Source organism: Carassius auratus, chromosome 9 (genome assembly GCF_003368295.1).
Source record: "Carassius auratus strain Wakin chromosome 9, ASM336829v1, whole genome shotgun sequence".
NCBI lineage: Eukaryota > Metazoa > Chordata > Actinopteri > Cypriniformes > Cyprinidae > Carassius > Carassius auratus.
Genome location: NC_039251.1, coordinates 31,028,814 through 31,043,728, shown reverse-complemented (window position 1 = coordinate 31,043,728; position 14,915 = coordinate 31,028,814). Strand labels below are relative to the sequence as shown.

General features: G+C 37.5%; 2 protein-coding genes across 10 annotated transcripts in view; both read left to right on the top strand.

Annotated features, from left to right (window-relative positions):
* Positions 1–7,009, top strand: part of LOC113109029 (diacylglycerol kinase eta) — a 74,993-nt gene extending 67,984 nt beyond the window's left edge. For all 7 annotated transcript variants that reach the window (XM_026272507.1, XM_026272513.1, XM_026272509.1 and 4 more), the window contains one exon: positions 3,032–7,009. In XM_026272507.1, the coding sequence (XP_026128292.1) occupies positions 3,032–3,118 (87 nt within the window). In that variant the 3' untranslated portion in view covers positions 3,119–7,009. The remainder of the gene's footprint in view (positions 1–3,031) is intronic.
* Positions 7,010–7,901: 892 nt separating this feature from the next.
* Positions 7,902–14,915, top strand: part of LOC113109027 (A-kinase anchor protein 11-like) — a 29,147-nt gene continuing 22,133 nt past the window's right edge. For all 3 annotated transcript variants that reach the window (XM_026272505.1, XM_026272504.1, XM_026272503.1), the window contains exon 1: positions 7,902–8,116. The gene's annotated coding sequence lies outside the window, so the exon portion shown is untranslated. The remainder of the gene's footprint in view (positions 8,117–14,915) is intronic.

Sequence of the window (14,915 nt, the reverse complement as noted above, 5' to 3'; positions counted from 1 at the left end):
CGGCTAGGTTCTGGAGATGCGGTTGTATGATGGGCAGCTGCACAACGACATGCTCATGAGTACAGTCACCATGTTTATGTGTGTGTGATTCAGGGAGCGCTTTGAGCAAATCAGGCCATGTTTACACCTGCTATGAACATGCCGAAATGATCTTGAGTTTCTTGAGTACTCAGCTACCGTTCAAAGGTTTGGGGTCTGTCAGATTTTTTTTTTTTAAAGAAGTCTCTTGTGCTCATCAAGGCTGCATTCATTTGTTCAAAATACAGTAAAAAATGTAATATCGTAAATACTGCTATTACAATTAAAAAGTAACTTTTATATCTGAACATATGTGACTCTGGATCACAGAACCAGTCAAAACTGTTGATTTATACATCATCTGAAAGCTGAATAAATAAGCTTTGCATTGATGTTATTTGGCCGAGATACAGCTATTTAAAAATCTGGAATCTGAGGGTGCAAAAAAAGGTGGAAATATTGAGAAAATCCATAGCAATGCATATTATTAAACAAAAATTACATTTTGATATAAATTGAATTTTGACCCATACAATGTATTGTTGGCTATTGCATCAAATATACCCCAGCGACTTAAGGTTTTGTGCTCCAGGTTCACATATTTTTACATTTAATTTATTCCTGTGATTACTTCATTACTTCAGTGTCACATGATCCTTCAGAAATCATTCAAATATACTGATTTGTCAATGTTGAAAGCAGCTGTGCTACTTAATATTATCTTGTGGAAACTGTGATACTTAAAAATTAAAATATTTTTTACGCCCGTACTGTCACTTTTTATAAATTTTATGCATCCTTGTTAAATAAAAGTTAAAAACGGCTTACTTACCCCAGACTTTTGTTCAACAGTGTAACTAACTATATCACAGTGTTATCAACTGCATGTTATCAAGGCTGTATAAAGTAAAAACAAGTACAGAACATTTGGCACATTTTTGCAAATTAAAAAAAATCACATAACAATGCTTAATGAGAATGGGAAATATCAACTTTCTAAGATAGGAGAAAACACTAGCAAAACCATTAGAGACATACTATATAATATAATATGTAATAAAATATATATAATAGTTGTGATCAAATCCCAAAACAGACTCTATTCACATTTGTTTAGTATTGTTCATTTTTGTTCAGATCTTGTGAGACTGATGCAATTATACAGCATTTGATTGGTTATAGCTGTGTATAGTGGAGCAGTGTTAAACTTTGAAACTGTCTAGGATTATCACTCGAATGGTCCAATATAATAAACAGTTGCACAGTGATAGATCACTATAAACATCCTCGCCAGAAACTCAATCCCGCTTTCATGTGCACTTGTTGAAGTAATAAATAGATGACAATACATTCAATAAAGGTGCTATAAATGCGCATGGATCAGACCTCCCACTGTTGAAGAATTACATTAGTACATTAGTGTTGTGTGTAGTGAATGTGTGTGAAGTGCTCTGGTCACACTTATTATCACAAGTACTAGTGAACCTTGGACTGTGCCGTTTTTACGCCTCTGTTATGTCCCCCCATTTCAAATGTCCCTGCCATTTATCTGGTCTAACCTCATTCTGTCTTTAGGGATGTCCTGAATCATAAATAGATCGGTGTGTTTCAGCTGTGAACCAATCGAGCTCAAATTCAATGGTATTGTGACTGGATCAGCTGCATTGTTTGAACCCGAGGTTAACCTGGGTTGTTGTGTTTCCTTAACTATTGATCAGCTGATATTGGTGTTGTAATGGCTGGTGCTGATAGAAATATCTAGAGAGCATAGTGGACGATGACCGATAAAATGGCAATATATAATTAAAATAATAGCAGATATAGTACACAAATGGCTTAAATGGAAACTTTTTTTTAACATAATAAATCTGTAGTCTGTTTGTGTCTGCGTAAAGCCTCGTTTAGATTAGCCTGCCTGCCACTAGATGTCACTTTTTCTGTGGCTGGATCTCAGACCTACTACAGTTTGCTCAGAGAGACACCAGAGTCAGGGATTTCCATAGTTTGACTGATTATCTGTTTAAAATGATTGTGGAAAAGTATGATTGTACTTAAGTGTATGGTCAATACCGCAAAACATACATTCAAGACTCCTGTGTTGACATAGCATTTATAATACAAATTACATAAAAGAAAAAATAGTCTTACTTAGAGGGTTAATTGTAGTGTTTGCGTTGGCAGAAAAGTAGGGAACTTCAACACCCATAATGCACTGGAGTCGATACGACTGTGTGTGAGCAATAACAATCTATAATTTTCACAAAACGCTGTTAGAAGTTCACCGGATGATGCAGAATGAGGCATTTTACGACATCCGTCTGACTTTTGCTATCAAATAAATGGAATATCTCAGTGCGAGTGTAACACGGAGAAAGACCACACATTTAACATTGTAATACAAAGCTGGTTGAAAATCAGCTTTACCCTTTAAGAAATGTGAGTGTTTTTGTTTAAATCACAATTGTTAATTCATTACTGTTAAAATGGTAATAATGTCTAAGAGAAAATACAGCTTTTACTTTTTTTTTTGTTCAATGCAATTGTATTGCATGGAACATTTAACACATTTTTAAGTACTATTTTAAAATATGTTTTGTTTTTTTTAAATTACATTTGAACTTTATTTAAAGGTGTCTCTGTTACAGTGTAGTTACTGAGTAATATTAAATAAAACATGGATTTACTGTAGCTTTAGGGTTAGGTACTTTAGGATTGGTTCCTTGTAATTATGTATAATTTGCTGTTATTACCATAGTAAGTATTTGTAACGTATGTGTAGCAAAGACACTAAAATAAAATGCTTTGGTTACACTAAATCTTGGTTGGTTTATGATATCAATAGTGCAGGTAAAGTGTTTTATTCTGCAAAACAAAAATCCAAAAGAATCAAAGAGTAATTAAATGCAAAAAAAAAGAAAAAAAGAAAAAACTTTTTAAAAACCTGAACTCCTGAAGGTGTGAGCTCTGGAAACGCCTCGTTCTGAGTGCGCTTGTGTTTGTCTGCTTCCTCTAGGATCTGGGGATCTCGAAGGTGGGTCATATGAAGAGAATTCTCCAGGGAACTAAGGACTTGGCCAAGAGTTCGATGGTGGACCTGTGAGAGACGTCATCACACATTCCGTTCCTGAGCGAAAGAGGAGTTGAAGCGGGAGCTTGAGAAGCGTGGGAAGCATTTTGGTGTCGTGGATCTCTGTAGGAATAGCTTGTAGAAAAGCTAGGGATGTTTGTTTTGGTGCCAAAAGGACAAGGATTGTGTCCGAGACTTTTAGCCCCATAGAAAAGCCATTCCTCATTTATCGCATCGACGGCACAATCAGGTATGCAATTCTCATCATGCACGTGACCTCTGGCCTCTTTAACAGATTACAAATCAAGTAGCAGAACAGGACTTCCAAACCGAGGAGAGGAGCCCACGGCCTCTGAGTAGCTCACTGGCTCTTTGCCTTGCGGTAGATGGCAACAATAGGAGGCCGATGCGGTGTGTCAGCAATATTCTGCACTGTTTACATTTTAAGAAGATGGGAAAAGTCTGCTGGTGTATCGCAATCAAACGGCAATCATCGAGTGCGGCGGCGCAGGCCAGAAAAGGTCAAAAGGGGTTTCCTTCACCAGTGAAATACTGATGCATGGTATGCTTGCTATATTTGGATAGCTGTTTTACTGCATGATCTGCGTCTTGTTTTTTATTGTACAAACTTGAACAAGTTTTATATGAATTTAGTATAATGCCATTTGTTACTACTGAAGCATCCCTTTGGTCAAAGTAGACTGCTGAATTATTTCTATTCCTCTGTCTGCATGGAAACCTCGTGTCAAAGCAGTGTCATGTGCCATATTTATCGTCAGATGAGCTTTATTGGTAAGAAATCTTTTAATCTTACAGTAGGACGTTAGGTAAGTCAGTGAAATAAGTACCAAAGCGAATGTCCCCTGGTTTTTAAAGCGAATTGTTCTTTAGAACATTTCAAAAGGTTAATTGAACCCAAATGTTTGAAATATTCACTGAAAATGGTCAAATCTGAAGTGGTTCGGAAAAACATGAACACGGCGACTCTTTGACGTTTAGAGCGTATTATTATACATTAGTTGAAATAGGACTTCTATTGTTTTTGAATAAGAAATTGCAGTTGACCTGCAACTTTACATAGTTGATATTTACTGAGTTCAGGAACCCAGTGCAAGTTTGATAGGATCATCTACATTTGGTTGGTGGCATTAACAGGGTATAAGAGATTGTTTGTTTGTTAATATATGCACTGTATATAAGTCTAAACTGTTAACTAAAGCCTTTGTATAACAGAACGCTTACATGATATTATCAGATGACACATTGATTTGTGTATAGAGCACCGTAACACCTTTGTGAATTATTCTGTTTAGTAATCGCCTTTACACGTTAAGTGCTGTTGTACTCAATGGAAGGTGCAATATTGTATTTCTTTTGATACATTTCTTCTCTACGAAGCTTTCTTATGTGAGGTTTTTCCATGGAAAACTAAAAAGATAAACTTCACACACTCCTCTTTTTTGGGTTTTGGATTAAGGTGGACTTGGGGTCAGACGAATCATGCCATGTTCTCTCCAAAATTCATAAATCTTCCATGAGCAAATTGTTGATCCTGTCTAAGCGTGCTTCCAGGATAAATTGCTTGACGGCTGGATGTTTCCTCATATCGACTATAAAACTGTTGTGCCTCTATTTTTTCCGCAAAATGGAAAATTTCGAGCTCGGAGCTACACGTAGTTCTACATAAGCCAACCCGACGAACAGTGCACATGGGACTCATAACAGTGGATTTTAGGTTTATATTATATTATAACGTTCCTCTAGAGGGTGTTCAATAACATCAAAGTAGTACTTGATATATATACAGAGCGAAAGTGAGTAGTATCGGAAAAGATGTGGTCTTCCCAACCAAGAAATGCTATTCTACCCACAATTTACCTAAAGTGAGAATTCAAACAAATATGGAGGATGAGAACAGACCTGGAGGACGGGGTTCGGTCTGTTGGGTGGAACCGAACAGGATGGTTTTAAAAAGAAAAATACACATTTGAAGAGTTCATTGAGAGTTAAGCCATTATTATGAAACGATGGGATTAAAAATGAGACTGAATGTACGACAGCGTTCATTAATCAATAATAGATTATTATATTAGTGGTTCTCAACTGGTTTTGCTCCAGGAGCTGGATTTTGCGTTCAACATCTCATGGCGCCAAACAAGAAAACGTCCTTAAAAGTCATTAACATTATCATGAACTGTGAATGCGCAAACAGTAAAAGTGTGATTTACGCTTTTTATAGCTTGTGTGTTTGTTTTTTATAAATGTCAGTGATGGCTTTATGCTCTCGGCAGCCAATAATTCACCACACAAAACACATTGTGGTCTGCACAAACCATGTTTATTCTTGTTGTAAGTGAACCCGTATTTAATGTAGTTTGGCCTTGTCCATATTGGCATCTGTGCAATGCATCTAGCTTCCACCGAATGAAAGACGAAATTAACACCGTCCAGTTTGATTGGGCACATAATGCTGGATGTACAAAATGAAAAATGATGTGTCTTTATAACTAGACACAGCTATACAGTTAATTGCATTCTAGCAGCTGAGAACCACTGGTGTCACAACAGTGCAGCCTGCATTTTTCAGAAATCCATATCATTTTTTTGTTGCGGTTTAATTGGCAACTTAATGTCTCTCACTTCCCGTCTTTTCTCAGTAGTGAGCACCTGCTAAGGTTTCAGCGTCTGCCTATAGGCATTTCAGATTGGCTGTTTAATGGCAGGCCCATGTGAAAACCTCTGCAGATTGGAATGTGCGTCAGGTTTTACACATTCCCTTTCATTTGTGTATTCTTTTAGGAAATGTAAAGGCTTTTCAACTACCACTCGGTCCCTGTATAACACAAACCTTTTTAAAATCCATTCAAAGACTTTTTTCCAAAATCGGTGCATAAAATGTAATCTGGGTTTATTAAGAAAAATAATCTGATAAACATTTGATCCGACAATCAAATGGTGCATTTTTTAGCAACTGCTTGTGGTTCTATAATATCGAAACCTATTCTTCCACGCATTCTGAAAAACGACTGAATGTAGGCCTACTGATATGCTTTACAGATATGCATTTCTGAGTGACCGCATTACAAAAGGTAATTACCCCAACTAGCTAGACTCATGACCAAAGACACAAGATCTTTCCAGAATGCTATGAAGCTCCCCGAAGCCCAGTTTAATTGGCCTTACATGATCTCTGTGTGACAGCTGTAGCAGGTCGACCTTGTATATGGTGCCTCTGTGTAGTCCATTTGTTCACAACAGACTCAAATCCCACAAGTGCAGTCTTCCTCTCATGCCACACTAAATACATGTGCACATGATCACATGAACCTCAGTTCAATTCTCAAGCCACCACTGAGTGTTTTTCATTGGATTGTGAGTGTTCAGTGGGGTTCGGCTTATCTGTAATAGCGAACGCAAAGCTGTAAACTGCCTGGTTTTTCAATAACGTATTCATTTGGGGAATTTGTAGAGCAAGGTAACATATCTTTGACATGATTTATATCCAGTTAAGAGAAGTGCGATGTGAGTTTCATTTGTTTACATTGTGTTTACAATGGCACGGTTTCATTTTTAAGACTACATATATAGGTATATTTACAATACTTGCATATTTATTAAGGTTAAACAACTGATGTGTATGTGTTTTCACTATTGGGATATAATGTTACGGTAGTCACTTGTATTGATATCTGGATGATTTTGGTAAGTAGTAGCCTAGGTAATTTTTATGACTACTAAGTGACTGTTTTCTGTGCCTTTTTATCGTAGATGCATGGTTAACTATTTATTACAATATGGAGGTCACTGAGATGTGTATTTTTGTATCCTGATTAAATAAGTGTTTCGATTTTGCTGTACATTTTGAGGTGGTAAAATGCTGCCAGTTGATATCTTCCTTCAATAAAACTGAATGCATACACAGTACACTCGGTGTCCTGGATGTTTGACTTCTTAATTAGATTTAGTCTTGTAAGTTTCATTAAATATGCATTAATGAACCATAGAATTAACACATTGGAATAACAGACTATATTTTTTTCAATAATGCAGTATGACATTATAGTATGGATTTTGTTTAGATGTGTGACAAGATATTTATAAAAAAAAACATTCATTACAAATATGCTTAAAAACATTACCCTCAAACATATACCTCAGATCTGGAAACCATACGATAGAGAGATGGATGGAAGGACGGACGGACGGACGGACGGACGGACAGATAGATAGATAGATAGATAGATAGATAGATAGATAGATAGATAGATAGATAGATAGATAGATAGATAGATAGATAGATAGATAGATAGATAGATAGACTTTGGGAAGCATTGATCTACTATTGTATAAAACAAAGCCACAGGGCAGATGGTTATTAATTTACCTACCTTTAACTATCTCTGATGCATAATTATTGACACTTCACATAAAAAGCATATCATTTATGTACAAATAAAGTTTCAGATTACATAGATTCACACAAAGAGACACACATCTGAAAAAATTAGTGTAAAGAAAGACAATAAGTGTAAAAATCAGTTTCGAGTAAATAACAATAATAATAATTTTTCCATAGACAAATAGATTTTCAGCAATAAAACATATCCACCCTGAGCTCGGAGTTAAGTGATGATGCTTCTGTAACGGCGTGGTTTATAGCTTAATTCCCAGTGCAGAACTACATTACCCATAATTCTGAAGAAAGTTCCACCAATCAGAGATGCTGGTGTTACCATGAAAACTAAATTTCTGTATTTAACTGACATGTCAAATTCTAAATATAGACTTTGTTCTCGTTAGGAAGCCGACTGTGCTTCATCACAATTCTCTGGTAAATTCTCTCTTAAAACAATAAAATACTACCTTCAATTGCAAGCTGATCACACTCCCATCATTGTCTCTGCGCTCAACTTCTCCCAGCCGCCGCTCAGGTTTGATTACTTTCGCCTGCTTATCGACTTGTTTTTATGAAATGAACGGACGTAAGAGCAGCTAACTTAGCTGCTCACTGCACGGCTCAGTCACTACAAGGTGAGACGCGCTTCATTTTCATTTGTATGTCATATTCCAGCATTCATCCCATGTCGCAGATTAGTTACAAACCCATCGAGGGATGTGAAGATGCGGATCACGCATGATGTTATCACAGGCCTGATGCTAATGCGCGAGCCAGCTGCGTCTGTAATGAAATCATCAGGCTTTGGCATTAACCACACAAACACATCTTTCTGATAATGCTTTTACATGCATAGTTCGTAAATAAAATCTGCGAAAGTTCAGTCATGATGCCTATCCCGTGGCGATACCTGAAAATGAAAACAAATGAATCATCAAACCAAAAATGACAGATAAGCGTCAGATACGACATGAACATGATTGCAGATTAACTGACGTCGTGTAGAGCTTTAAAACGTGTGTTATAAGAGTCAAATGGCGGATTGTCGTCGTGCTGTCGGGACTGTAGAATCGTGATGGGTCGTATTTGAAGCATTATTGACAGAATTGCTAATACTGAGTATTGAAATTAGGGTGTGATGGAAAGGGACCACATCATGTGCATTAATTTTTGCACACAGCCTCTGCCCTTTATAAGCTGGGAACAGCCAGTGATCTCATAAACATCTGTTGGTTTCAGGAAATCATTTGACCCTGCTGATGCTCACATGCAGCAGCCAGCTTCATCACTTGCTCATGCTGATGTCCTCGTCTTCCTCATGAAGACGCCTGGGGTTCAGGCTTTCTGTTAATGTGCTCTTTTTGTTCTTAGAATTTTTTTTTACCTTTGCAGTCCCCACCTACACACAATCATGCTGAAATGCATCAAAGTCTGACCTATTTCAGCATTCAGGTGTGAATGCGTGTTCAGTCAGAGAGACTAGCTGATTCAGTGCTGTGGAAATGCTCTGGTCCTGTAGAACTCAAGCTCTTCTGCTCCGTCAAAAAGGCCTGCAACCAGCTGCAACACACCTCTTCACGATAAAGGGATAATTCCCCTCCAAAAAGTTTTTCTTTATAATTTAGTCATGTTTCAAAAGTGTAAGACTTTCTGTTTTCTGCTGGAAAATGTTGGTGATCAAATCATTTTGGTTCCCACTGTGTTCCATTGCATGGCCAAAAAACAGATGTTTCCCCAAAATATCTTCTTTTCAGCCCAAAATGAAAAGTGTCGTCATTTACTCTCCCTCATGTTGTTCCAAACATAAACATAGATTTTATATATATATATATATATATATATATATATATATATATATATATATATATATATATATATAAATATATATAAATATTTCCTAGATTTTATCATATTTCATGTAAATAGCAGCAGACATAATTTAGAATCCTATATAAGGGAATTGATTTTTTTTAGCTGTTGTTGAAATCAGCAGTCTGCATATTATTTCAACTCTTTTGTTTCTGTATTGTTTCCAAGATCTTTAAGTCAATTTTATGTTTATATTTTAGTTTTGTATTTCTCCATTGATTTTCATTCAATTGTCTCCTACTGGGATTGTCTTTCACAATTGTCTTCATGGGATTGTTTCCCTCATTAAAGCTGTTAAAGGGATCGTTCACCCAAAAATTAAACTTCTTCGTGGTGCGCACGCCAGAGTCTGATACAGAAGAGAAGAAATTATTGAACAAGGTCATTATTTATTTATTGATTTATTTGCACACAAAAAGTATTCCTGTAGCTTCATACAGTAACATGATGGTTGAACCACTGATGTCACATGGACTATTTTAACAATGTCCTTACAATGTCTGTTGTGTAGTGTTGTGATTCTCCTTGTGACTGGTTTGGTTCATGACTTATAACTCTTTAATAAAGACCTTTTAAAATCCCTATGGGAAAAATACTTCAGAAACCAAGGCCGCTGGAAAAGTAGGTGTGCATTGTAGCACTCTAGCAAAAACAAACATGCCGTCGATCCGTAGTCCTTGAACAAACGTATTTGTCAGTCCATAAACAAATGGTGTATTATAATTAGACTGAGCAAGCATTCGGAGAGAGATTTAGTTTTGAGGCCTTATTAACCCACAACAACAGGTGAATACACTCACTTAAACTGCTGCTCAAGAGCTAGCTATCTGCATGTGACACTTGCTTCTTATTTATTTTTTTCTCTGCTTTATCAGATTTTGTTTCGAATACCTCTTTGCTTCTTTCACGCAAGCTTCTGCAGTGCTCAGATAAGATCTCAGTGCTCCTGCACACCGTTTCGGTTCAGGCTATGTGAGAAAGTGATAACAGCCTGACATTCGGCCGTCATATAGCCTAGACCTATATTTTTCAATCATTTTGGTGTACCGCACACACACAGATGGCCCAAGATAACTTGTAGGCTGTGCGCTGAAGGTGTGGATTTTTCAAATTTCACCGTTAAGGTAATTTTTAGTCTTCTCATATTCACCTCTGTGTTACTGGCTTACTGGAGCAGCTGGAACTCCCATATATTACCCGTAAATCATGTGATAATCCAACTTAAAGGCATAGTTCACCCAAAAATGTTAATTCTGTCATCTTTTACTCAACTTCATGTTGTTCCTAATGTTTGTTCTACTGCAGAGCACAACAAAATGTTTTGTTTAATTTTCCATGTAATGAAGTTAGTGGGTTCCAAAATCAGTATTACCTTTAAAGTCTATTATTTTTGGATTTCATACTTTATTTACACTAGGTATGTTTATATGCACTAAATTTCATAAGTCCAATCTGATTTCAGATGATGAGAGTTCTGTTTATATGATCCCTTTACAATCATTTTTACACAAATAAAATGTTTGTAGGCTAGTTCAGAATCAGCAAAAGCCAAAGTGTTAAATATACAGACATGAATGCTAGAAGAGCTTTTTTTTATATATATAAATATTGAGTAAATCAGAAGAGCAGAGCAGAAGAACACTAATATAAGAAAAAAAAAAGAATTATATAATGTACTATATAATAGAAGTATAGGAAAAAATTGTAGTTGTTTAAATAAATGTACAGATATGTTATAAATGTGCAGATATGTTATTTACAAAGTATCCAATTTGCAAGTGTACAAAGTTTGGATTCAGTGTATAAATTAGGGTTGGGCATCTAGGGTATAATGCCGATTCGATACGCATCTCGATACAAATTATCCGATCTGATATATTAACGATACATTTGTGGCATTTTGCAATGCAATACGAAACGATTCACACCCATATCACGATACGATGCGATAATTCAGCACTAGCTTATTAGATCAAGTTTATGTGGTTATGTGAAAGAGGATGAGGTGCCATTGAATTAGTTTGATTATTTATTAACCAAGTAAAACCAATACTTTTTTTACAATCTGGCTTTTCTCTCAGAGCCAGAGTGTCGGTTTACAGTAGAGGGCCATTTTAGAACACATGGCACATATTATTTAAGTATTTCCAAGATAAAAAGAACGTATAAGTGCAATATACAAAAAAAAAAAATATTTGTACTCTTTCAACAGAAAGAAGGCCTGTTCTTCCAAAGTGCCTGTTGCCTGGTCTTCATTCGGCATTGTTGTGTCACTGGCCTCTTCCTTTAAAATACATAAACATGTAAAAATAATGCATTTCATATATTATTAGTTCTAAACTGCAATAACGATCTTTAGACGTTCTTACCTCTCCATTCATCTGTACCACCTCTGTTATCTTCATGAATACTATATCCTTGGCATCACTGTCATCCAGAAAAGCCAGGTCTTTAAAACGCGGGTCAAGTGCTGAGGCACAGTGGAGAGTGCCTTCAAGATATGTATAATGGCCATCAAAGTCCTGCGTGAATCTGTCTTTCATATGGGAAATAACCTCTAGATCACTCCCATCTCGTTGGAATTGTCTCTGTTATTTGGTTTGGATTGGAGTAGTGTTGTCACGGTACCAAAATTTCAGTATTCGGTACCGATACCAGTGAAAACCCACGGTTCTCGGTACCAATTTCGGTACCAAAGCAAAACACAAAAATATGCCAATTAAAAAAAAAAAAAACACTTTTTATCACTAAAAATAAAACCAATGACATTCTTTATACTAATTTACAATTGTGTTTAAAGTTTTTCTACAAGTAATACAATTATGAAAAATAGTAAACAAGTTTCAACCAAATTTAATTTGTCTTTAAATGGTAAATAAAGGGGATTTGCCATTAAAATTAAAACATGAAAGAACTATTGTGTGATTTAATTCTTTAAAAAATAAAGTTATTAGAATGTTGTCAACAGTAGTAGCAGTATCACATACATTCTACTAAATAATAGTAATGTTTCTAGCACAATGCCTTTACTGATTTGCTGAAATCAAAACAGGGACGGTAAAAGATGAGCACCAGCCAGTTAAATTGCCGTTTGAGCATTAGCTCCGCCCACTACCAGAGAAACCGGCTTATCTTATGCTTGTTCGAAAAAGTCGAATAATTCTTAATGACAGGAGAAGACAACAAAGAATACAATTTACATGTAGCACATTCATTCAGCGTGGTAAGACTCTCGCTCTCTCTCTGTGCATGTGTGAGAAACAGCGCTATCAGCAAAGTGACGGCGAGTCGTGTGTGTTCTCACAGAGTTTACAGAGCGTCAAATACAGGTGTGCTGTGTATTTCGCCATGCTTTACGGTGAATACCTTTAAATGGACACTGGTTTTAGTGAAATGAAACAATAAAATGCTTGTGAAGTGACTCGGAACAGTTCTGGTTATGTTGTTTATGTATCTATGTCCTCATTGACATGGCAGACGCTGAAATTACTGCAAGCGTCACGTGCGTCAGTCTATGTAGTAATCAAATCCTCACGTCTCTGCCATTCATTCATTCACACAGAACTTCTGCAGCGTAACATTTACAGATACTGGTCCATTTGGAGATTTGATTTGATTAATCGATGCTAACTTTGAAAAATTCAGTGACTGTCCATATTAAAATGTAAGTTTCATTTTCATGACTGGATTTTGAGATTCCGTCTGCGTTTTCTGCTTTGCGGAAATCATAGCGCTGTATGCGTCAAGAACCGGGTTGACCGGGTCCTCGGTACCACCGTTACTTAAAGAAACCTGGTACTGTCACATTTTCATTTTTGTAGTACCGACTTGGTACTGAAGTACCGGGTCTTTTGACAACACTAGATTGGAGATATAATGGAGATGGTGGGATTTTTTTCCTCACTGAGGATTGTGGTTGCCACTTTCAGAGGTGACCATTAATTTGATGATCTCTGGGATCAGTGTCATGTCAAACTGGCCATAGCCTCACGCCTCTTTATCTTCCTGGACACAGGGTGTTCAGCACAGCAGGCTGCTGGTCCCAGAAACGCTCCAACATGTCGAGGGTACTGTTCCATCTGATGGAAATGTCATGGATGAGCTTGTGGTTGGGCAGGTGTACCTGGGTCTGTATTTCACGCAGAACTTCAGTTGCCTTGGAGCTTTTGTGGAAAAAGGAAACAAGCTTCCTAACTTTCACCACCAGCTCAGAGACACTGTCCACCTTAAAGGCTTTTTGAGATGCCAAGTTCAATGTGTGGGGGATGCATAACACATGTGGGTCCATCTTGGCACCAGCACCAGCCAGGATCGTGTTTCTTGGGGGGGGGGGGGTGCTGGGGGCTTTCTCCTGAAGTCCATGATACTTTCCACAGTTTTGAGCATGTTGAACTCCAGGTTATTGTGACTGCACCAGACAGCCATCTCTTTAACGTCCTGTCTGTAAGCAGACTCGTCTCTGTGCTTGATGAGGCCGATGACTCTAGTACCGTCCGCAAACTTCAGGATCTTGACAGAGGGGTCCTTTAAAGTCCAGTCATTTGTGTACAGGGAAAAGAGCATTGGGGAGAGAACAAAACCCTGAGGTGCGCCAGTGCTGATGGTGATAGTCCTGGATGTGAGTTTTCCCAGCCTCACTAGCTGCTGCCTGTCTGTCAGAAAGCTGGTGATCTACTGACCGATGAAGGTGAGCACAGAAAGCTGTGTGAGTTTGTCTGTGAGGTATAGGTAGGGCTGGGCAATATGTCAAATTATATGATCATGTGCATCTTGTCAGTTAAGCCAGTTCCATGATTAGCGGTAAATCCCCATCACCTGCTTTCAAATGGAGCAGCAGTTAATACACAGAGCAGAGTTGGTATATCAGACTTTGCATTCGACTCGGGAGTGTGATGTCCGCGATGACGCGAATCCGGTAATTCTGCAAACAGCAACGTACTTGATAACATCAGTCAGCTCGCCTTGGCTACTGCAATTTTCCTCTCTGTATATTTACAATAAAACAAATTATGATATAAAATACCACTGCCTCCTTTCGTTTTCATTTAAACATAATAACAGCTGCAGAAATGTACTTAGTTCAGGGATATGTCTATACTGTATATACAGCCATTACAATTACGGCTGCTCCGATCACGATCGGCCGATCGTTAATGCGCATCTCGTCAGTAAAGCCGGTTCTCTAATCAGCTGTAAATTCCCTCAGGTGCGTGATTTCACATAGAGCAGCTGTCACTACACAGAGCCGTTGTTAAGGGGGGGTGAAATGCTATTTCATATGCATACTGAGTTTTTTACACTGTTAAAGAGTTGGATTCCCATGCTAAACATGGACAAAGTTTCAAAAATTAAGTTGTACGTTTGAAGGAGTATTTTTGTTCCAAAAATACCTCTTCAGGTTTGTCACAAGTTTCTGAAAGTTTTTTTCGAGTATGGGCCTGTGTGACGTTAGATGGAGCGGAATTTCCTTATATGGGTCCTAAGGGCACTTCTGCCGGAAGAGCGCACGCTCCCGTAGAGCAGAGCACAGCAGAGACATTCACTGATCAGAGCGAGAGCGAATTG